The 25,059-nt window shown below is 40.1% G+C and overlaps 1 protein-coding gene across 4 annotated transcripts; it reads left to right on the top strand.

Moving 5' to 3' along the window:
- Positions 1–1,848: 1,848 nt before the first annotated feature.
- On the top strand, positions 1,849–24,967 carry CCDC174 (coiled-coil domain containing 174). Of its 4 annotated transcripts, none has more exons than XM_073351291.2 (12): positions 1,849–2,031; positions 5,939–6,007; positions 6,103–6,207; positions 7,511–7,611; positions 9,102–9,160; positions 10,466–10,646; positions 13,771–13,866; positions 16,066–16,202; positions 16,617–16,711; positions 17,698–17,845; positions 19,428–19,577; positions 24,456–24,967. In XM_073351291.2, the coding sequence occupies exons 1-12, from the start codon at positions 1,990–1,992 to the stop codon at positions 24,728–24,730; spliced, it is 1,458 nt and encodes a 485-aa protein (XP_073207392.1). In that variant the 5' UTR covers positions 1,849–1,989; the 3' UTR covers positions 24,731–24,967. The 4 variants fall into 4 exon arrangements, with proteins under 4 accessions (XP_073207392.1, XP_073207391.1, XP_073207393.1 ...); XM_073351290.2 differs by having other exon boundaries at positions 19,425–19,577; XM_073351292.2 differs by lacking the exon at positions 5,939–6,007 and having other exon boundaries at positions 1,851–2,031; positions 19,425–19,577.
- Positions 24,968–25,059: the final 92 nt, after the last annotated feature.

Here is a 25,059-nt window from a genome sequence, read left to right as displayed (position 1 = left end):
AATACTGACTCATTTTTACCATATAATTTATAAAAAAAAATCAACTGGACTATAAACATTGTACTTGCATTTCAGTATATAGAACAGTATAAAAAAGTCATTGTCTGTATGAACTGTTAGTTTGTACTGACTTGCTAATGCCTTTCATGTAGCCAGTTGTAAAACTAAGCAAATATCTAGAAGAGTTGATGTACCCCTGGTTGAGAACCACTGTGTGAAAGGTTGTTGTAGTCTGGTTCAATGAGACATTTTAAATCTCACTTATTTCTCACAGTCACTCACATATTGACTGCTGTGGGGGTATAGATAGTCTTCTGTTGTTGCATTTAAGTGTAGGTATTGCAAAACTAATGCCTAATCCCCGGTTTAGGCCCAAATCGAGTTCTGTGAATTCAGACACTTTCACCTGCACTGAGTCCCATTACTTCATGGCCACAGTGGGACTCCAGGGGTGCACCCACAAAGATCCCCATTGAAGCAATTAAGTTAATAGGGCTTGATTCAGGCCCAGTGTTCCACCCTAACAGAGCACACTACAGGATCAGGGCTTTGGTAATCAATATATGGTAGAACTAGGATTTTTTCTGAAGAGTTTCAGTTAATTAAGAAAAAAAAAAATCTTCACCCAAAAGGACTATAAGGTCTCATGCAACAAAAAGGAAGAGACAAGTCATTTTTTTAATTAGGAAGGAAAAAAACTAAAGCTCCCAAATTGGCATGGAGACTCAGGAGGAGGGGTAATATAGGAACATGACTCCATTCTTTTGAAATTGACTAGATTTCAAATTGTCAGTGTCCCTTTAAATTACTCTTTTTCCTCTTATGCTGCACACAATAGGGATTTACTGATTTTTTTAGTGGACAGCAATATGTCTGACTCATTTAGGGGATTATCATTACTCTAACACAGCATTTCATTCTTACATATTGGAAATCATGTATACTGTAATTCAGGCAGTGTAATTTCCTGTGGGGCACTTCACCACATGAATAGATCAGGGAGTTAAAATATATTGTATATAGAATATACACTTTGCAGGTAAAGTCAAAATATGGATGTTAAATATCAGTCATTACACTTGTTACATGCATGAGTGGCCACTGCAACAAAGGCACTGGATTATTAGCTAATGAGGGACAAAAAGAAAAATCATACAACCCTGCCTCACCCCCATCCGTTTGCCTCTCTCACAATGTTTGATCTTTTTTCTCTGAACCCCAAGCCCTGGCTTTAAGTGATTTTTCAGATCTGAGATTTCATTTTTTTAAAAAAAGTAAGTGTCTTGCCTTCCAGGCTGCGGAGAGGAACTTGAGAATGGCCCCTCTGACGGCTACGGGCTCAAAACCCAGAGGCACATAACGAGCCCTCAATGTAAAGAGCACGAATCTCATGATCTCAGTGGGCAGCCCCTGTGCCCTGGTTTCTGGGCGCGGCCCCCGGCGGCCCCAGGCTGGAGTTAGCGCCTGGTTCCCGGCCTGCTGCACCGGCAGCAGCCTACAGCGGGCTGAGGAAAGCGGGGGTTTCTCGGGGGGCCCCGCGGCCCGGTTACCGTAGCGAGGGCGCAGCGCCGGGACTGGGACCCCGGCGACTCTCTCCCGCCCTTCGAGCGCGGGCTGCGGCGCTTGGGTGGCTCTGCCCGGGGGGACGCAGTTCGAGCGCAGCCGCAGGACCGTGGCGGATCCCTCCACAAGGCGGCGGCGGCGGCGGCGGCGCGGACGGCCGGGCGGGGCTGAGGGCTGCTCCCTACCACCGTGTGGGCCTAGGCCGTGCCAGCGCCCGCCGCACCTGCCACCCGCGCTGACCTCCCCCTCATGGCGCCGGAGAAACAGCCGCCCCTCGCGTTCGCGCTTTACGGCACTGTCGCAATCATACAGGCGGTCTGAGCTCAGCTGCGCTTTACGGCAAGATGGCGGGGCCGGGCTGTGGGCCGTCTATGGGCCGGGGCCGGGCTTCGTAATCCGCTTCCCCTGTCCCGGCGCAGAGGCGCCATGGACCGTAGGAAGAAGCCCCTGGAGGTCACAGTCGCCTCGGTGAGTGCTGCTGGCCAGGGTGGGGGCAGCCGGGCGGGTCTCTCCCTGTGTCTCCTGGGTAGGTCTCTAGCCTCTTCCCTCCCCGATAGCCCCATGCCCTAGACTGGTTCCTGCTGCGCCCCCGCCCCGACTCCGTTCCCCAGACAGATCCCCCCACCCCCGGCTTCCTCCCCCAGCTGGGGACTGGAGCCGGGGGGAGACTGTAGTCGCTCTCCTCCCCCGAGGTGCTGCAGAAACCCGCCCCCTGGGGCGAGCAGGGCAGCTTGGTCTCGCTCAGTGGTTCCCAAACTGGGGTTCGTGAGATGTCACAGGGGGTTCTCGGGGAAAGTTCCCTAATGGCGGGCAGAGCTGTCCCTAGGGACTCCGGGGAGCCCGGGGCCAGCCGCCCGCAGCCCCTGGACTTCCAAGAGCTAAGCAGATCAAAGCAAGCATCACTGTCACCCTGAGGAGATTTAAATGTCAAGACGCCTTATAAGAAATGGAAAGGGAGGTGGATATTTTTTTTGCCGTTTTTAAAATTAAATAGGCAGCTAGTATTTTTAAAATTATTATGAAGAACAAGTTTAAACTTTGTTGTAATGTGCGTTGTTTGCCTGGACCGCTCAAGACCTGAATGCTTGTGTAGGAGGAACTCTGAGCTGGCTTCTTAAATACCTTCCTGCCGTTTCACATGTGATGCTCCTTGATGAAACATAGGAGCCTTGTCTTATAACAGGCTTATTCAAAGTGATACAGGCTACAAAAGTGAGATCTTGGAAGAGTGTTGCTGTTTTCATAATGTAATAAAAATACTGTAATGATAGATACTAGCGTGTAATAAGCATGTAATAAAAACAAATTTTATATTTCCAAGATCACTCCTTTTATAATTTATACTCAAGTAAAGGAGAAAATCCCTGGGACTAGTCATTTTTAGGAGGGGGGTTCACAAGAGTTGACATTTTAGTGAAAGGGGTTCACGGGTTGTTAAAGTTTGGGAACCACTGGTCTAGCTGCTCATGGCCCTACAAGCCTGTCTCAAGGCCTCGCTCCTCCTAGCGGTGTAAGCGCATCAGAGCCAAGGTTCTGCACAGTGCAGGAAATGCCATCATGTTGTGGCTGTACAGCACCAGCTCATCCCCTTTCGGCCAGGGTATGTGAATGGCCAGTCTCCACCTGGCTGGAGTCAGTAGGTGCAGTGATTCTGCTATGTGAAGACAGAGAGAGAGATTAAAGTGGTGTGGTGCATCATAAGATGACACCATACGGTGTTACCAAGGTGCAAACATTAGTGGGGGACGGGGGGTGTCTAGTAGGACAAATATTAAAAGCTCCTACTTTCTCATGTACTACAGCAACAGTAAACGATTTTAGAACTATTTATAAGATGTTCAAGGTTCATGCGAGAACAACAGAAGCCCCTTCACATCAGTTTTAGTTCCTCCTGGAAAGTTCCCTTGGGTTTTTATTCAGTTGGTTTGTAGTTCATTACAGATCATTTAAATGATTTTGTATCTCTGAGCTATTTTATTGTAGTTGGTAATCACACTTACATGCAACACAAATTAAATTAAGCAAAACTTGTACTTACCCAGTTTTTAAGAGCCCTCTAGGAATTCTTTCCTCCTACCCAGGTAACTCCTCTTTCTGAGAGGATATATATGAGAATTGCAGCACTCATCTCTTCATCCTGATTGGGTCTGGGTAAGAACACAGCTACTTTACACCCCATGTAGAGTTGGTCTGGAGAAACAGCTGTGCCTTGTATATTCCAGCTGGTGATCTTTCTTTGCCTCTACCTATTGAGTGTGTTTGTTTGAAACAGGGATGAGGTGCTACTGGACAATGAGAGTTCCCTTAAGAGCTGTAAAATGGTCTGTGTGCCCCGTTACATAGCCACAAAGTTATATAATCCTTGGGTTGGTCTAAATACAGAAGGTTCAACAGCATCTCAGAATAGTCTTTCTCCAACCTTCATGAGAAAATAAAATGCCATGGAGTAAACATGGGGTATTGTCTCTTGCCTCACCCCTAACACCTCAACCCTATTAATAAAAAATAAACCCTAATGTGAAAAAAATACTTTATCTCAAAGTGTCTCTCAATATCTCAAAGTGTCAGGTTTCAGAGTAGCAGTCATGTTAGTCTGTATTCGCAAAAAGAAAAGGAGTACTTGTGGCACAATAAATTGGTTAGTCTCTAAGGTGCCACAAGTACTCCTTTTCTTATCTCAAAGTGTGTCTTTCTGAGGGATGCTGCTGTGCTTTGGCATGGCAGTTGTAGCCGTGACCTTACACTTCCCCCTTCAAACACAGCACACTGAACACTTAACTTGTGCATCTATGTCAGTATTGAATTTGCTAATGTTACAAACCCTAAATATAGCCTGAGTATTTTGTGAAGGAGAAGAATGTGAATGTATTTCCTGATTTTTTTTATTTTTTTTTTGGAGGCAGAAGGAGGTTTTGTGAAGATGCATAGTCTCTGACTGTCATTGGAAATGCCTTCTGTGGGCATTAGGGTACAGTTCATTGATTTCCCATAACTTGTTATATTCCCTTGCTGTTAAGGGTGTGCTTAAATGGAATTAAGATTGGTTAAGTGGGACATTCCTATTAAACATTTGTTTATGGAGCATCCTTCATGGGAGATTAAGTTTCTGTAAAAGTCCCAAACATGAAAGCAGTAGGTAACTTCATTCATACCTAAGAGGTTGTCAGGACTTAAACATAACCTGAAATAAGGTGGCATTTTGCTGTTTGTTTATTTTCTGTGGTATACTTTTGTTTATAGTCTAAGCATCTTTCATTGATTCATTGAAGTCTTAGATAGAACATTAATAATAGAAATAATGGAGTGAAACTATCAGCGTTTTGTGTGTCAGGATAATCTAGCAATTTAATTGAAACACAGCAATGAAAATAAATAGGGTTGTATCCAAAACATACATTTAATGAACTTTTGCATCAGTACTTCTGACAGTTTAGGAAAAGCTTGGTTGGTTAGCATCATTGTGTTTGTGGCAAATTTTAATACCAAGAAAAGGAGGACTTGTGGCACCTTAGAGACTAACAAATTTATTTGAGCATAAGCTTTCGTGAGCTACAGCTCACTTCATCGGATGCATTCATAGAATTTGTTAGTCTCTAAAGTGCCACAAGTCCTCCTTTTCTTTTTGCAGATACAGACTAACACAGCTGCTACTCTGAAACATTTAATACCAAGGACAACCAACAGCCTAGTTACATTTCTTGTAGAAATCAGTTTACTGGAGGACTGGCTGAAGAAGCCATCAGATCATAAATGGTTTTTTGGTTGTTTGGGGGTTTTGTTTTGTTTTAAAAAGGGACTCCCACACTCCTGAAGGCAATTGTTCAAAAGTTGAACCTGCTGAGTGAAGTTTCTTGGGCCCAGATTCTCAAAGGTATTTAGACACCTAACTCTCATTTAAGTCAATGGGTGCTAGGTACCTAAATACCTTTGAGAATGTGGGTCTTGATAATTAACATTTGTGGTGGTGATGATTAATACCAATGGGAGTTACATATTCATATGTATAAAAAAGAAAGTCTAAAAGCAGCAGGGAAGAAGGTACTTTTTATAAAGACTTATGTCTATCAGCTAGTTCCTTTTTATAATAATAATAATAATTAAAAAAAAAAAGCTTTGCTTGCCAGCAAATCTCCTTAGGGGTTACTTTTTAAATTAAAAACAAACTATTGTTAGTTTATTACAGTCTTTGGCTCAAAGGTGGTTGCTGAAAACTTTGTATGGGATTATGCCCATTTTGTTCCTGCAGATTTTCCATTATGGAGTGAAGGATCAGTAATATAAATGCAAGCTTTTAATTAACTTATCTAACCACCTAATCATAAATTATGTTCTGTCTCATTATTTTGGATTACATATTGCTGCAAATGTCACAAAGTTCTTCCTGTTCAAATCACTGCTCCTATTTTCTACATCAGAAAAGCAATCCGTTTATTTTATTACATGTGTAAGTAAACTCTTGATTTCTCACATAAGATTCTAGAAATTTCCTAATTATTTTGTTAAAATGACTTTTGTCGTTTTTTATGGTGGCTGATGTAGTTGGTAGATTTAAAGGCTGAACTCTTCCGAAAGCAAGAAGAATTCAAGAAGGAAAAACTTCTGAAAGATGCTGGAGTCTCTGTAAAACCCCAAACAACAAACAAGGTAGAAATAAAATATCCATCCTTACTCATTATTTTTCTGTTTTTCTTTGTTTTTCTAGGCATTGCCCAGAATTGAAGAACAAGCCATTAGAAAATGTAAAAAGTTATTAATACAGTGTTTCGTTTACAGTTGTAGGACAAAAGTTGTGATGGCTTTATTTATCAAATTTCTATTGACTCATTTCTAGTTGAGTCTCTCTCACAAAAATCAAAACTAACCGTTCAATTATACTGCAAAGCTGTATTTAAATAATCTCTTAATCTAAATGAGCCCCAACCTCCTTAAATGCCAGCAAGAAAAAAGTGAGCTTTGAATTTTGATAAATCCATGATCAGTTGGACTAGGAAAGCACTTTCCAGAGTCAGTGAACCTTCCTGGAAAATGCCCGGCCATCAGCTCCTATTCATTTATATGGGGGGAAATAATATCAGATGCACTGCAATCTTATACTTCAGTCTCTACTGCACTAAAACCTCTGTTCTTTTTCCTAAAATAACATATTGCATAAACCTGACTTTTCAGTCCCATTCAGACTTTGTTTTAACATTCAGACCAAATGAATTTGTGTGATCTTGTGGCTGTCTTGTAGTAGACTGTAGTATTATTGCTGTGTTTGAAGACCATGCAGCATTTTTGCCTTTACATGCAAAAAATCAGACTTGTTACTATGTTATGTGTAGAACTAGAAATAAACATCTGGAAGAACTATGCAAAAAGATCAGAATTATGTGCCATTTTGAAGAAATTAATAGGTTATAACACTGAAAAATATCAATCCCATAATTGGCTATGTAATTCTGTATGAAAATGTCAGTGACTAGTTTTATAAAAGTTATTTTTGTTGACCTTATCTAATTAAGAACACAAGTTCTCTTAGAATATAAGAGATACTGTACACTATACTTGAATCAGTACTCCTCACACTAAGTCTTTGGCATCATTCTTCCTGATAATCTTCACTTCCAAGAACAAATATGAATTATTCTTAGATTTGCTTTCCTTTTAGTAATATGTCCAGTAAGCAACTATTATCTTTATTTATAGCTGCTCAAGAATAAAACTTGTGTTCCAAATTTTTAAATAAAAAAATCAAACTCATGTTAACCCCTTTGTTGGTTCTCCTTCCTGTGCTGTCATAAATTTAAGACGCACCTGCTACTTTCCACAACACAGCAGCAGGATTATATGAAGAATGTTTAAGCAGATAAATAACTCTAGAGCCTTTCTTTTTTTTTTCTTTTCTTTTTTTTTTAATGGTCAAATAAGGTTGAAATCCTGTGTTTTAAAAACATACGTTCCACAGAAACCAAGCATTTGGACTAAGCAGAACACAGGGGTTTCAAGTCGAGCTGAGAAAGATGTTGAGCAGAAGATAGAAGAAGATCAAACGTTAGAGAAAGCGAGGTAATTTTTAAGTTACAGCAATACAAATAAATAAGAGGAACAAACGCTTGCTAGAATTTCTTTACACTTGTAACAAATTGCATAAAAGAAATCATACAAATAGCAGAATGCAGGTAAAAGTGGCAGCTATTCAGTTTTTACTGGGCTGCAACTAGTTCATTGCTTGTTAATGTCTCTCCACTTGCTGCACTTTGTAACATCTACACTTCAATGATTGTATCCACAGAAATTTGACAGAGTATAGATTTTCTTTTAAAGCATTTTCTTCCATATCAGTAAAAGCATGGATACAAACACCACAATCAGTATTTTGTGCTCCAAAGAATACTTTTTTATAATTTTTGCAGAAAACTGTCTCTTACCTATTTATATATATATATGTATGTATATGTATATGTTTTTGAGGAAAATTACAGGTCAGTGACCTGAGTCGGTTAGTTGTTCAATTAAAATATGCATTGGAAATGTGACATCTGCTGGTTCTCTGCAATAAATTCCCCATCTCTTATGAATACATAGGTGTAAACTATTCCAGGAGCTAGTTTTAAGGTATTCTCTCTGGTTTCTGTGTCCATTTAGATCAGTGGGGGGCAACCTGCGGCCCACGGGCCACATGTGGCCTGTCAGGGTAATCTGCTGGCGGGCCGCAAGACAGTGTTTACATTGTCCGTCTCCAGGCACAGCCGCCTGCAGCTCCCAGTGGCCGCAGTTCACCGTTCCCGGCCAATGGGAGCTGCGGGAAGCAGCACAGGCTGCAGGGACGTGCTGGCTGCCGCTTCCCACAGCTCTCATTGGCTGGGAACAGCGAACTGTGGTCACTGGGAGCTGCGGGCAGTCAATGTAAACACTGTATCGTGGCCCGCCAGCGGATTACCCTGATGAGCCGCGTGTGGCCCGCAGGTTGCCCACCACTGATTTAGATGGTGTTTTCTGAGACATAGTATCTCATGCCTTTTATGCTGTGCTCCATATCTTGTTGCCTGAAAGTAATTACCATAGAGAGGTTCTGGGCTGATATACAGTTTATCTTGGTATTTCATCTAGATAATTGTAATTACAGAGATGTACAATACTTACATTTATATGTTGCTACCTATTTGATCATTTCATTGAAGGTGAACTATATTACTTTTTATTAAAAATTGTTCACAATACAGACTAATCAGGAATCTGTGTTCTTAGAAATGTCAGTTACAGTTTAAAACAAAATTCCTCCTTTGCTTAGCTCTTAAGATCTGAATTCTGGGTTCTACGATTCCACTTACTACAGTTGATAACTTCACTGATACCTTCAGCAGTATAAGAAAAATGGTGCTTTTCCTGCAGTGTCCCCTAAGCCATTGTTTGGTTAAAAACTCTTGCTGTTCATCTGTAAGGGAAAATATCAAACATTATTGTCATTTATTCCATTGCAGCCTAAATAATGAAAGACTATTCTGTTTGTGGTGTATTTGGAATCATACTGTAAATATAACCTGCTTTTTCTTTAGGCAGAAGCTGGAAGAGAAAGCAAAGCTGTATGAGAAGATGACAAAAGGAGACTTTCCAGGTGAACAAAACCTGCCTAAAACCAGTATATATTCTAAAAACCTTGCTTTTATTTGGTCACTCTAGAAGCTGGCCACCTGAACAGTCTCATAGTTGACAGCTGTTATGCTATAAAATACAGTACTTCTGTTAATAAATGTAGCTTTTACACTAAATACGCGTTTTGGAGGCACAGCATACAAACTAATTGATAACCATTATTTTTGCTGAGAAAGAAAAGCCAGTGCTAAGGAAAGAATATTACTTCTTGAAGGACAGTCCAGCCTAGGAAAGAAATGTGAGAATCATTTGGTTTGATCATCAAGTGAGAGAAATATATTCTGGTTTCTTAGTATAGAACTCTAGAAAACTAAAGTTACTTTGTCATGTTGACATCCTTGGCTTTTATCTGTGCTTCTGCATGCTTCCTTTTCACTATATGAAGAGTTTAACCTGGGAAAGAGAGGAGGTGACTGGCTGGTCCATGTGTGAATGCCAGTAGCTAGTAGGGTCTGACTTCTCACTTCCCAGCTTTGAAAATCTCCAATCCATATACATGCTTCCACTTTCCTCTCAGCACACATCCAGTCCTTTGTGTGATGTGACAGTTAATAGTAGAAAGGCTCAAATTCAGTTTAATCCTTCAGTGCTATCTCTTTCGCTAGTTTCGATGTGCAAGATCCATCGTATAAAATGTACTCTCATCATTCTTCTCCCTTTTGGAAAGAGAACTCAAGTGACTGCTTAGGTGCATTCTACGTGCAAAATGCATCCTCATGTTACACTCAGTCTTAAGTAATTGTCCTCTATGAACACCATCATTGGAAACTGAACTATTGAATGTAGTAGCCTGCTGTACCCATTCATCTCTTTCATATTCACAGTTTGTCAAAGAACTATTTTATTCTCTCTCTAAAATAAAATTAGCAATTTTAAATCTGTTTTTCCAAATGGTAGAAAGAAGGTTATCCTAACACTCACGTTACTGCCAGTTTCCTTTTCATGTTAGGACTTGAATTAGTATTGTAGCTGTTAATTAGCATAAAGATTTTTTATTTTTTTTTAAAGAAGGTGTCAGCACAGTTGCTGTGAACTCTTTTCTGGGGTATATGTAATTAATTGCTTTAAACAAATGAAGTTTACATACAGAAATGCGAATCATCCCATATAGCTGAATTTTCTTGACAGTAGATGAGATTAAAGTATTGTCTAATAGTATAGTCAAGGGCATTGTTGGCAGCTATGATTCTGGCTATTCCATATTGATTTCTTGCTCAGTTGTGTTCTTTTGATGCCTGTTATCTAAGAATTGATTTTTCTGCCCTAGATGAAGAAACTGAGGATTTGTACCTTGTGGATTTCGCTCAGAAGATCATAGACAAACGGAGAGAAATAAAAGATCTGTGCGAGAGTGAAGCTGCTAGAAAGACATCAGAACAGGAGGAAGATGAAGAGAAGACACTACCTGAAATAGAAATACCACCCCCAAAAGACCCCAGTGAAGAATGGTTGGTAATACTGTATGGACAGAACAAGTCTGACAAATCTGTTTTTATTTTTTGATAATCTCGTGTGCATTTAGTCTAGTTTAAAAAACATCTTGAATAAGGAATCATTCTGACTGATACCAGTCCATCACTTGTGATTATAACTTTTTCCCTTTAAGAAGCACTTTTTTCACATTTGTCTTCTTACCCTGCAGGAAAGACTCCAGGTAGAATAGGTTATTTGTGTATAGTTTAAGATTAATTTGTTTTTTAAAATCTGTGTGAAATTTTTAGTTTAGTTTTATCTAAATGCAATTATAGTCTCTCTTCTTCTGTCAAAACTAAGAGCATTGTAATCGTGTGAAGATACCTCCTCAAATCCAACTCTTTCCTTTGGAATGGATAACCACATAGGCATTATTGATCTTTATGAACTAGTTCAGGGAAAGGCTTCCATTATATAGACCAGATTATGTAGATTGATCTACTTTTTAAAAGAGGGTTACATTTTCAAAGCGAGGAATGGGGAGTTTAGACGCCATTCCTATTCACAAACAAGATTTTGCGATCTGGTACCTATGCAGTTGTTTGAAAGTCAAATAGTAAAAATTTAGCTTCTTGGGTTTTTTTTTTTTTTTTTTACATTTAAGATCACTGAGACAAAATGTTAAATTAGGTAATCTACCAGTTATTTTTCTTTTAATGCTATTCTATAAAAGAGGTGAATGCAATAGGTATTAGAATACGTAATTTATATGCCTTATGGAACACATTATTTTCCCTTACTTTCTCATCTCTCAGCAACATTAACTTGCTTAGTGCAGCTGGACTTGGGAATTCTAGGAGTTTCAGTGTGTGGGGGAGGCTGGGCTGTATGAGAGCTAAATCATTCTTACCTAGTGCTTAAGGTAACAAATTTAAACTGAGCCTTTTTAGATTGAAAGGGGAAAACCTTCAATCTTCCAGAAAGAGACCCAGAAGTTCAAAGTTTCTCAAACTGCTAGCAAATTTGCAAGTAACATTTCCTTCCACAACAATGTATTTTAAACGGATGGCCCACAATAGATGCTGTTTTAAGTACCCAGGGTTTTGAGATGTATTGATCAAGAAAATGTGCTATGAATAAGAATGATATTAAAAGGGCTCATACATTTTCCTGCTGAAGTTATGGGAGTTCTGATCCTCTTATCGATGCAGACTGTACATCTGGTGTGTCCTGCATGGAAGCATTCTTTAACTAGACTAATTTTTATTGAAATAACTCTGCCCCCTTTGAAGTAATTATTTCCTCTGATCTCATGACTTTCAAAGCAGCAGTAGTTTTGGGTTTCTGGCATTACTGAATGTACAGATTTTCTCTATATGGAGGAAGACAGTGCGTTACCAGCATTTCTTTAAGCTCCAGAGTTTTAAACTATCCATAAAAACCCTTCTGTAGTTAAGTTCCAGGCGGCCAATAATCTTTCAGCAAAGACGCGGTAAATAATTATGAAACCTAGCTAGCTAGGTTTTTTTTTTTTTTCCTGTCTGTTCATAAAGAAAACAGCGTAGGCAGATGGAGGTTTTACTCCTGGTAATCAGGTTTGAACAACAATAACTAGTCTGAAAAATAGCATTCCAGTTTTTCAATTTATTAGTTTTAAGGTAGGAGATAGTCATTTTGTTTCTTACAGCGTACAAGGGGAGTGTGTCCATGGCGAAGAATCAGAAAGAAATATGTGCTACTGGTATACTACTAGGTCTAAGGTGAAACTGTCAAGTTATTCTGTGCCCTTATCAAGTTTAAATATCAGAAATGTAAGCCAATCTGTTCACCTTCCATATACTTTTTCAATACTTGTCTTCACCCCACCTCAGTAAAATGAAAAAGACAATTCTAATTATTTACTGATAAGCCCCCAGGAACATTATTGTCTCAGCACTATGGGGCTCCAATCTGATTGGAAGCCTTTGGGCACTACCATAGGATTAATATATACTACTAATTATTCTCCAGCTATGTATAGGTCACAGATAGAAATATTTTTTTCAATTTTCGTATTGTTTACTTGGTAAAAATAAATGGCACTAATACTAAGCTCTAAGGGTATGTCTGCACTGCAGTTAGACCCACCAGGTGGTCCGTGGCAGCTGACTTGGGCTCGGGCTAAGAGGTTGTTTAATTGCAGTGCAGAAGTTTGGGGTCGAACTGGAGCCCGCACTCTGGAACCCTCTCCCCTTGCAGGGTCCTAGAGGGCAGGCTCCAGCCCGAGCCTGAATGTCTGCACCACAGTTAAACAGCCCCTTAGCCCAAGCCCTGCAAACCTGTGTCAGTTGGCACGGGCCAGCCATGGGTATCTAATTGCAATGTAGACATACCCTCAGTGCCCTTAATGTTTATTTTAAAAGCATAACTTAATGACAGAATAAATCTTTAAAAGTTTAGTATTTGGGGACTATTTTATACTCTGGGTCAGCAATACTTTGTTGGCTGTATGTCTTGAGTTTCCTAAAATGGTATCACTAGAACTACTTGATGCTAAAGAACTCTTTGTAGCATTGGTGAACAGTAAGTACCTCTGTTTCTCATTCTCCTCACAGTTTTAAGTGGAGCATTCACTATGATAAATAGCTTTACACAAAGTACACTATGTAAAGGGACCTTCAAAGGAACAACATTCTGCTTGATTTACTAGGCTTTTGTTAAACCACTTGAATGATCACTGAAGCTCTTAGTAAATGAGCCACAGACTGATAATTGCATTATACTATAGCAATTTAATATTTGTGTGAGAAGTCAGTGCTGCATCATTATGTTCACCACAGGAAGCAGATATTATGCTTTCAATTTTATTTTGACTTGGGAGCTACGTGACATCATAACTTGTAAACAGTTTTCAAACTGTCTTATCATGAAGGAAGACAGCTGTCTCAAAATGAGATTGAATAAAATATATCAATGTGATGTATCTGTTACAAACCCTGTTAAAAATGTGTCCTTTAAATTGTTACACTAGGCTTGTTAACTGTTAGGATTGTGGTAACTTTAGCACCCTGAATGTGAATATTCTCTATGGAAAGTATTCAGTTACTTGTATCCTTTGGACAAGAGTTCTGTAAATCTGAGAATATAAATTGTGAGAAATTCTTGTTACTTTGATTACAGGGTTGATTATGTGGATTCCTTGGGCCGATCTAGACGCTGTATGAAGAAGGATTTGCCAAATCTGCTTAAAATGGATAAAGAACTTCAGGGGAAAAGGTATGGCTTCTCTAAGGAAAGTATTTTCTCCCACAGGATTTCATAGACGTGTTTTATGGCAGGAAGAGAGTTTGTACACACACTTGGCAGAGTTGTATAATGAGATTAACTTCATTGAAGCCATCAAAGTCTTTTGACATTGGTGTAACTGCAGAATTTGGTCCAATATATCCAAAAAAAGAAGAGGAGAATAGTCAGTGCATGATGGATTGATTTAAATCACCAATTCTAATAATGATTTAAATCAACAAGCAGGAAACCTTGATTTAAATCACCAATTTGAATCATGGTTTTGCATTTGTACTTTTAAATTATGTTAAAAGGCAGCAGGAAGGCAACACACATACACATCACTCATCACTGTTGGTAACGATTAAAACATGATGCTTTGCAAATCAGCCTTTACACTGAATTTGGTGCTGCTGTTTGGTAACTAGGAAGATACACTGTCTATACACAAAAACAACAACGAGTCCAGTGGCACCTTAAAGACTAACAGATCTGTTTTTATTCATAGATTGGGAGAGAAAAACAAGCTTTCCTGTTTTTTCAACTCCATTTGGTTTTTTTATTTTTAAATTAGCTTGTCATTGAACTGAACTAGTTGAAAAAACTGAAATAAAGAAACTATTCTCTCTGCCCCTGTAGAAGAGAGTGCTGATGTCAAAAACTAGTTTAGCACTTCAGCAAACTCTGGGTCCAGTTCCATAGTCTGACTTTCTTTAAAATTTAGCAGCAAACATGTACTGCTTAATATTATTTTTTGTATTTAATCTAAATGATTTTAATAGTTTGGACCTTAACATTGGATAAATTAGATTTTAAAAAAATCAAATTTTAAATGTTTATTTTTAAAAAATAAACCTGTATTTAATTTAAATTAAAAAAATCTTTTCTGTTTTTAAAATCATCAACTTCTATCCATCCTTATTCAGTGTGTTTAGAGTGTCACAATCTTTTGTGTGGTTTTATCAAAACTTCCTTTGTGAACACATGCATTTGTCCTAAGCTATTTTATTTCACTGGCAACTGAATTAATCCTCTGAAAAGTGTGTGGCATATTCACATTTTAAATGGTACCTGAGTTGAGGCCATGTATGCCAAACTTAAAACACAGAATTTTTATAAACTATTAAAGCTCAGATTCTGATGGAAAATGCTAATGAAATCCAAAAACTTCATTGTAGAGCATTGGCTCATATTAGCTCCACAAACAAAGGTCTATTAAATTAATTTAGCAGCCTATCGGGAACTTGACTTATTTTTTTAAAAGTTATGGTCCTTCTATAGAAGTTGTATTTTAATGTGCCTTAAACCTAAAGAATCCCAGCAGATCTATATTTTTTTGTCCTGGATGATCTGATTTTAAGGTTTTTAATAAAGTCCAATACATGACATTCTGAGTGAATTTGTTAGAACTCCAGTTGTATAGTTAATTATAGCAATTCTGATAAAACTAATGGCAGAAATGAAAATTATATTGGAACAAAATGTACCATAATTGAGCACTTATATTATTGAGTTGTAAGCGTTCCTTCTTGAAAATTTTACAGCCTGTTCTTTATAGTTCGAAACAGAATGAAGAATATAAAATTGCTTAGGAAGTACATTCTCTGTGTTCACCTGGATAAGTGGTCTGCAATCATATTTTGATCTAACTTAGCTAGATAATGGGGGAGAGAACCGTTTCTGCCTCCCAAGGAAAAACATAAAAGTATTTTCCCCCTCAGCTGCTGATGTTGCTCATTTAAATGTTTCATTTTTTACATTAAACAAATAAATGCTGTTCACGTTTTTGTATCCACTTCACATTGGTGAAAGTGTTGCTGTTATTCTGCTTTTGGTGACTATTCTGTTGAGCACTGGTCATCTCCCACTTATTCTATTTTCAGTTATTAGTGACTTCACAATGCCTATGAAAATGGTATCAACTTCTTCTTAAGGATCTTTAATTAGAATTAGTTTACTGTGCTTTGCCAGATGTGGTATCGTATCCTTTCCTCCCTCTTCTATTCTGCAATGTACTATAAATTCTCATACTGTGCTCACGGCTGTAGTATCTTGGCGCCTTCCATTAGCTTTCCGCAAACCAAGTCCACGCTCCTGATGAGTAATTAAAAATGGCTTAGCCGTTGTCATACTTCCATTGTTCAATACCAAAGAACCTTTACACTTTGTTTGGGTTTTGTTTTTCACTAGACAAGGCATTGAGGTGAAGACTCTATCGTCTGAAGATATGAGACGAGAACTTCAGCGGCAGCAATGGGAAAGAGAGGAAGAAGAGGCCCTAAAGAAACCTGTGGGACCCATACATTATGAGGACATTAGAGAAAACGGTTTATATTCGTTCCTTTGTATGGCTTATCTTCACTGTAGGATGGTTTGTAGAGAAAGAAGGTGTAATTTACCTCTAAGTATAAAAATTACTCCAGTATAAATATATTTTCACCTTGTTAAACTGTGTTAGAAATAGCCACTTAATTTACAAAGGGATAGCATGCATTCATCTCCTGACTGAAAAAATAAATCAGGAAAAAACCTCCTAGTCTCCTAAGAAAAGTTGCTGGGAAGCGTCATCACGTGAGTCAATTAAAACTAGACTGGCCATAACCCTCTAATGCTATTGGCAGGCAGGGCAATGGGCCGGATGACCTAATGAGTCTTTCTCCAATAACTTACACCCTGGTGATTTCAAGGTTGCTGCAGCTGTAAATCTGATGAAACCAACTGTTGAAAATTGTTCCTTTCAGAGGCCAGACAACTAGGCGTTGGCTACTTTGCCTTTGCTCGTGATAGAGCACAGAGAAATAAGCAAATGGAGACTTTGGAAATGCTGAGAGAGCAGGTATGAAGCTAAAAGTAGATCCTTAGCCTGTGCTGGGACCAGCCTTGGCTCCCCATCTTTATATATTATTTTGGAACCTTTGCACTGTATACCGGGTAGTAAATGTGTTGGAAAATAGTAGCAAAACCAAAACTACTTGTGTAAGGTGTTGAACTGCAGAGCATGGACACCTGTAATTGTCCACTCACGATCTTGATGCCGAAAGGCAAAATATTTAGAAATAAATTTTCAATGGAAGTAACCCGAGGTCTGCATGCAAGAAAGTGTTGCCATGTACATATATTTACTGTAGTTGTGTCAACAGATGGATATCTAGACTTCAGAATAGCCACTTGCATGCACAGTTGCAATAATTGCACATGTGCAGCCTTGATAAATACACAGCCATGGCTCCTACCCACTGGAATTTGGCCCTTAAAGTTGAAGAACTACTTTTCATTATTACATTTTGTATTAATTTCTGAGTATAATATAATATTAAGAATGCTTTTATCCCATCAGTATAGGGGAAGGGTTGCAGGAACAGGTACAAAGTTACATACATAAAACAAGTGTTGAAATCCTAAAATAAACCCCTTCCCCCATTTTGGCTTTTCATGGATTTCTTTTGAGTTGAGGTTAGGTGTAGCTTCAGTGAAAAACCTGTTTCTTCTACTCTCTTGAAGTTTTCATCTTATATGTGAAATAAGTATCTTTACATCTCTTCCTCATGTCTCTGTTCTAAGTAGCTTGCTATAGAGAGGCATGTTTTGTTTGGCATACTTAGCCAAATGTTACTGTACCGTGCTCACAGCTTAAACCAATGGCAGTAAGTATTATGCCTGGTAGTGTGTGCAAGTTTGGATTCAAGGAATGGGGTCATTTTCCTCCCCATTGAGACAATGCAGCTGATATTCAGTTCATTTCTGGGGATAATTGAAGGAGATGCACAGTTCATTATAACCAAATGCAGGATTAACTAATGAACATTTTTGGTTACTGTTAAGACCACAGACCAAAGGACTAAACGTGAACATTTAAAGGAAAAACGAAAGGCAGTTCTGAAAACAAGGCTTTCTAAACTTAAAGCAAGAAAGATAAAGCGACTAAGAGACGATGGACTAGAGGAAGAGGCAAACAAACTGGAAAATGAAGGTATGGTCTGTAACAAGTATCTTTGTTTTAAAACAATCATTCTCCCTCAGTATCGTGGAAAAAATATTTTGCTCAGATGAAATATCTGTGTTTGAATACCAACATTATATATTTTGAATATATTGAATTATATGGCTTTGAAAAAATTAACAGTTTAAATTAATTGCACATAGGTATAAAATCATATATACTAAAAATAGTGCTTCCCGTGGAGAGGCAAGTGTTGTGTTGTGTGCATTGAACTGCCTTTTAGGTTCACACATGCCAGGAAGAATTATGCAGGTCATTCTAAGCTAGAATTGCATGTATTTAAATGGTGATTTTAAAGATAGCCAATTAATTGAGGTATGAAGAAATACAAGCAATTTGTGCAGAGCTATCTTGTCAGGAATGTCAGATACTGTATATTCATAAAATTAAAATGATTGTAGGTGGTAATTAAGGGCCAGAATCTGTATTCAGATGACTGTGCACAACATACATTTTCTATTAAGCCTATAGCTTAATTTATGTATGCAGAAAAACCCCTTCTGCCATGTGATTTTTGTGAGAGTTGTTTTAAGTAAAAGGTTCAGTATGTACAAATGGACACATTCCAAAGCTTACTTGTAACTTGGTGGTACAAAAAAGAGTTATAGTACCCTCTAGTAACAGCAGTCTGTGGGTGAGCATGATGAGATTATGTCTTCACTGCAGACTTAAATTGAGTTATCTACACTTAAATTAGCTCCACTTGAGTGAGAGTGGCCACACTGTGGAATCACAGTCAAGCTACACAGAGTGGTTGTGTTAGTGGCTAAGTTGTACCAACTCAGGCTTTAGCCTAGACCCTCTGATGGGTCAGCCACCACACTCAAATTAAGAGTTTTTGGGTGGATGAAATTCAAATTAGGAGCAACACTCAAGTTACAAGCTCTGAAAAAGGTGAATGTCAGAAATCATATAAAGGGAATGTGGCCTCATTTCACAACTTGCAGACATAAATTTTTGAGTTCTAATCTCAGCTCTACACTGGCTCCATCTATGGTATTGAGTCACGCTATCTGCTTCCTCATCTGTCAAATAGAATTAGTACTTTCCACCACCCAGTAATGAGAGAGTGCTTAAATGTAAAGTACTTTGGAAATGCAGAACAGTAGTATATCAGTGTTAAGTATTATTCTTACAGAGAAGAATAAGAACACAACTTTTTTCTAAGATCACTGAAGCGGAGATACATGCAAGTGATATTTTCACTCTTCCCTAATTTCCCATCGTCAGTAGACCACTCAGCCTATTCCTAGGTATGTTATTAGGTAATACGTTTCCAGCAGTCTCTTCTTTTACACTCAAAAGCTAATGAAGGGTTGTGGATTCATTTCTAGATTATCTGGCTTATCCACTATGGCTTCTGAACTAATACACAGTAAATTAAAAACAAACAAACAACACCTCCCCAGTCAGATGTATTTCATTCTGATTAGATAACTGCTGTAGATGTTATCAGTGTGAATGTGGAGTAGCTCTTGTCATGTATCCTATGATATTTGAAAAATAAACCTTTATCCTGTTAACAAATTTCTTTTCCCTTTTTCAAAAGAAGAGGAAGCAGTTATTGGACCACTACCAGCTGAACCAGAAGCCCCTGTGGCTCCAAGAGTTGCAGAAAGTAGAAAAGTGGAGGTCATCATTCAGGAGAGAAAAGATACAAAGGCTGGTGTGCCCTATGTTCGAGAGTGGGATAAAGGGAAAGGTAAGAAAACTGAACTATAAACGTAGCATGGTATAGTCAAAAACACTGTTTATTAATGGGCTCAGCACTACTGTCATTTTTATACATGATGAAGCTGAAAAGTAAAGAAATATACTTTCCCTTTCCCTGTCAAATTTACATTGTCATTACTTTATGGTGAGCCTAGAAAGAGATTGACAGCCTAGACCATGACATGAGCAGCTGCTGTTAACATATCCTAGTTTTACCATTGACACAGGTTATTGGGTTCCCTACAAAGATACTGATGGAGGAAGGTTGAAGTGTGAATTATTTTAGTTTGTAACCTATCCTGATACACAAAATAATTGCTGTAACTTTATACGATGTGGTATAGATGGGCAGGATGTGTCACACAGAAGAGCCTAAACTCTAAATGCATGAGTAGGTAGAGTATTGCACTAAATTACATAAACAGACACCATGGAGGCAGATGGAGTAGTGCAAGGTCACTTTCCCTAAAATGCTTCATGGTCAAAGTGAATTTTGAGGGAAGGATTTGAGGGAAAAGCAGAAAGGCTCTTGGCACACAGCAAGTGGAGGCTGTTCTATGATTCTTGTGAAAAAAGGTGCATGTAAGAAGATAAGAAAAGGGGAAAAAGAGGAAACAGTGAGAGAGATGTAGGCAGCGTTGGGCAGATCCTTAAAGGTGTGGACAAGCAGTTTGAACTTAATGCAAGAGAAGTGTAAGTGTTTGTGTGATAGAAAGTAGTAAATTTGGAACTGAAGTGAGGGCCCTCCCTCCTAATGAGGTATAGTTAAATATGTGGCTACAGCAATTTGTATCAAATTGTCAAGAGTTAAGTGATGTAGTTAAGACCACCATATTAATTTATACTGAATAAAAATGATATTTGACTTTTGGCCTTCTGATTATGAGGTGACATCAACCCCACTACAGCACATGAGGGTAACTTAGTTTAACTGGCCAAACTTTTTCAGAGAAGTGAACAGAAGTGCTGTATGAAGGAAGGAAGTAACTTTATATCTCAATCATTAATGTACAAGTGCCCTCCGCTCTTCCCATGCCTTTATTCATGCTGTGGTTACACATGGAAGCATCTTCCTTTTCCTGAATGCCAAGTGACTTTGCTGTCCTTCAAATCCTTTCTCAAAACTCACTCCTTTCATCTCACTCCCTGCCATTAATCTAATCTCAGGTACTCTGGCCTGAGAGCACCGAAGGAACATTGTGACACAACGCCTGACCTCTAGGCGCTAGAAAACCACTGGAACAACACTGGGATTTACAAAGCCTGAGTTAGGCACTTAGGCACCTTAGACCAGGGGTGGGCAAACTTTTTGGCCTGAGGGCCAAATCGGGTTTCCAAAATTGTATGGAGGGCCGGTTAGGGGACGCTGTGCCTCCCCAAACAGCAAGGTGTAGGCCAGCCCCCGACCCCTATCCAACTCCCCATGTTTCTCGCCTCCTGATGGCCACCCCCCCAGGACTCCTGCCCCATCCACCACCCCCTGTCCCCTGGCCGCCCCTGGACCCCCCTTCCCTGACTGCCCCCGGCCTCCCCATTCAATCCCTCCTATCCTTCCTGACTGTCCTCCCAGGACCCTGCCCCCGGCCCCTGACCACCACCCCAAACTCCCCTGCCCTATATCCAACGCCCCCTGCCCTCGCTGCCTGGAGCACTGGTGGCTGGCGGTGCGGCTGCACTAGGACAGGCTGGGCTCTGCAGCTGCGCTGCCCCAGGAGCTCACAGCCCACCCCCCTACCCCTGAGCTGAGGCTGCGTGGGAAGGGGAACAGCAGGGGAGGGGCCGGGGGCGAGCCTCCTGGGCCAGGAGCTCAGGGGCTGGGCAGGAGGGTCCTGAGGGCTGGATGTGGCCCGCGGGCCATAGTTTGCCCACCTCTGCCTTAGACTGTGATTCACAAAAGGCAACACACTAGATGGAGAGCTGTCTAACCTAGCCCGGGGGGAATGCTGACGAGGGCTGTATACGTTTGCACATGTGCTCGCTCGCTCTCTCTCTCCCGCCCAGTGACTGATCTGCTGTAGATAAATACTTAAATAGTCATTGAGCCACAGAGCAAGAGAGAGAGACTCTGTAGCCTAGTGGTTAAGACACCCACCCGGGAGGTAAGAGACTCCAGGTCTGCTCCCCCTGCTCTAATCATTCCATTATTTATCCACAGTGAAACAGCTTCAATAGGGGAGCCAGTGGGCCCCACATCAGAATATCCCACAGTGCAGTGATTAGAGTGCTCTCCTGAGAGGTGGGAGACCCTTGTTCAACTCCTTTCTCCCTCTCTGCCTAAGGGAGGAAATTGAACTTGGGACTCCCACATCCCAAGCAAGTGCTCTAACCACTGGGATAAAATTTATAAGGTGGGCTGCACCACCCTCATGTCTACCAGATCAGGCCCTGCACACAACTTAAGTGGGCAAATGCCTATCTTCCCTTGGTTTTTGAATCACTCTGGGGCATAGGTGGGAGATACCTAGAGGGAGGCAGTGTGCACATGGCCAGAGACAGAAACATAGGTACCTAGGGACAGTTGTCCTGAAAATTTAGACAGTGAGTTTAGGTGCCTACAGTGGTGTCACAGTTCTCAGGCTGTTGACAGGCCCCTCCTACTGGGCTGGCACTGAAAAATCCTTAGGGCTCTCCCATCTGCCTAGGTAGGGGTCCCTATGATACAAATTGTGTTACAGTCCTTTTATGTTGAAGTGACTCTTGGCTCCCATTCCCCAAGTCCGTTGTGTATGGTCTCAGATTCCCTAACCCCAGAAGGGGGTAACGCCACCAACTGCCTGTTAGGCTCACCTTGCTGATTCTACTGTATGTGGCCAGTACCCCAGGGTTGTTGTCTCCTTGTAGGCAAAAGGTGAGGGGCTCCCTGAGCTGTTCCCGGAAGGCTTCCAGAAGTCATCTTCGGGAACTGTAGAGCAGCCATCTGCTCTCTCCCAGACCTGCCCAGAACCTGTTGGGAACTTCCTGGTTTTAAGCCCTTTATTCCACCCTTGACATGATTTATAGGGCCGGAGGAGTGGGGCCAGCCTTGCCCATAGCAGCTCTTTAACCCCTTCCTTACCGGTTCAGTGTTTATACCTCCTGTCACAGAAGTTTAGGCAGCAGTTTTGTGCATCACACAGGAGCCAAAACTAGGTCTTAGGTACCTAAATTAGGGAATTAGGTACTTAACTCCTTTAGAGCATTCAGGCCTCTCACTTCACATTCTGGCACCTGGTTGTTAAATAAAATAAAAACAGATGACGTATATAATCATGTACCGTCTACAGTATTCCCCTCCTACTGATTATCTGTGCATCTCCCACCTTCCTGCCCTTAGCCAACATGATCTTTTGTCATTATTCTTTGCTCTGTCTTTGTGGTTAGATTGTAAGGACCTCTGGCACTCTGACAAAAACTTTGTCACCCTCTATAACTTGGGAAAAAAATGTTAGTCAAGCCCCCTGCGCTCATACTTGTGGGGGTCATCTTTTTTTTTTTTTTAGTCTGTGTTCGTACAGCACCTACTACAATGGGGACATGAGCTATGATCGGGACTCCTAGATGCAAGAAGTAATGGGCTTAAATTGCAGTAAGAGAGATTTAGGTTAGACATTAGGAAAAAAGTCTCTAAGGTGCCACAAGTACTCCTTTTCTTTTTGCTAAGTGTAAGGATATTTAAGCACTGGAACAAATTACCTCGGGCGCTTGTGGAATCTCTGTCCATGGAGGTTTTTAGGAGCAGGTTCAACAAACACCTGTCAGGGATGGTCTAGGTCAAGGGTTCTCAACCTTTTTCTTTTGAAACTCCCTCAGCAGGCTGTAAAAACCCCACTGCCCACCTGTGCTACAACAACTGGTTTATCTGCATATAAAAGCCAGGGCCGGCGTTAGGGGTAGCAAACAGGGCAGTTGCTCGGGGCCTCATGCCACAGGGGGCCCTGCAAAGCTAAGTTGCTCAGGCTTTGGCTTCAGCCCCAGGCGGTGAGGCTTTGGCTTTCTGCCCTGGGCCCCAGCAAGTTTAATGCCAGCCCTGCGTGGCGGACCCCTTGAAACCTGCTCGTGGCCCCCTTGTTGAGAACCACTGCTCTACATATAGTGCATAGACCTAAATTACAAATAAAATTAGAAAAAATAGTTACAAATCAGTGATTTGTAAATCAATTTGTACAGTGTAAGATGTGCAGTTTCTTGCTCTGTTTCGAAACTTCTGTTTGCTACAGTTAATATTTGTATTGGAGTAGTGTAAAAAAGCCGTCTTCAGAACTAGAGCCCCTTTTTGCTATATGTTGTACAAACCCACAGCACCTGCCCCCAGGAGCTTATAATCAGTTGACAGGTTCCTGTACCACTGTACATGGGGTCAAAAGCTGTTGAGTTCATCTTCAAAATAAAACGTATTTATTGTGAACTTGAGCTGTTGTCACATCATTTTGTAGCTACTTTTAAAAATTTGTCATGGGAAATGATTGACTGTAACAGAAGTTAAAATGCCTACCACCGGAGGGTATAGCACATTCTGACATTGTTGACTACCCGAGCATAATTGTCATTTTTTAATATTTTTGGGTTCTTACTGCTTTGATCGCATTTAGAAGGTGGGCTTCCCCTTATAACTAGCAACTTTCTTCTTAAAATAACCAACATTCTTTAAGATAAAGGGTAAAAGTTGTCTTTAAAATTTTAAGTGATTTGGTTCCTGAGGTTTGAAGCAAGTGGAGTGTCAACTTAATACTGAGGAAATTAAGTGAAAGGCTCTGTTGCAGATTATTTCAAGCAATTCAGTTTTCCATTTCTGTTAAACGTTGAAGGAGAAATTCCTTCACAGGAAGGGAACATAAATGATCTTTGTTAAGTAAAATTTGTTTGTTACCATGTTTTTCCTATCTAATAGAGTTTACTTTTGGACAATGGTCAAAGAAACGTGCAGATGAACGAGATCCAGAATTTGCACCACCTTCCAATTACTTCGTTTGTCAAAAGAAAGCCAATAACTACCAAAGCCAGAGTTGGAACAAGCTTGGATCCTCTCCTGAGAAACTGGGACAGGAGTCAACACAGAACAAGCAGTTTCCATCGATGCAGAATTACTGCAACAGCTCAGAGGAACAACAACCAGTTTACCAAAGTCTAGATGACATGTTGTCTTACTACAAACAAATGACTTGAGCTTATCAAAAGCATAAGCAAGAATCTTAACTTAAATAAGTGAAATAGAATTATGTTCTTAGCATTCACCTATTGTTTTCCCCAGCTTTGGGGGAAATAAGGTTCCTGTAAGTAGATTTCTTATTAATTAAAGAAATCTGTTATGTGAAGTAAGGCTGTCTGAACTGTATCACACAACAGCCACGCATTTGCTCCATCAGTCCTGTATTGTATTAAAAGGATAAGTTTTGATGGTGGTATTTGATTGTGGAATTTGACACTTATTCTTTACTCTCTAACCCTATTCTTTGTTATTGTCCTGCATTTTGCCCCTATTTTGAAATTTACAA

The sequence above is a fragment of the Lepidochelys kempii genome, chromosome 7 (assembly GCF_965140285.1).
Source record: "Lepidochelys kempii isolate rLepKem1 chromosome 7, rLepKem1.hap1, whole genome shotgun sequence".
Taxonomy (NCBI): domain Eukaryota; kingdom Metazoa; phylum Chordata; order Testudines; family Cheloniidae; genus Lepidochelys; species Lepidochelys kempii.
This window is presented reverse-complemented; position numbering and strand designations above follow the sequence as displayed.

Coding starts and splice junctions, on each gene's coding strand:
- CCDC174 (XM_073351290.2), top strand. CDS start 1,990: ATGGACCGTAGGAAGAAGCCCCTGGAGGTCACAGTCGCCTCG. Junction 17,846..19,424: donor AAACAAACTGGAAAATGAAG/GTATGGTCTGTA, acceptor CTTTTTCAAAAG/AAGAGGAAGCAGTTATTGGA. Junction 19,578..24,455: donor AGAGTGGGATAAAGGGAAAG/GTAAGAAAACTG, acceptor CCTATCTAATAG/AGTTTACTTTTGGACAATGG.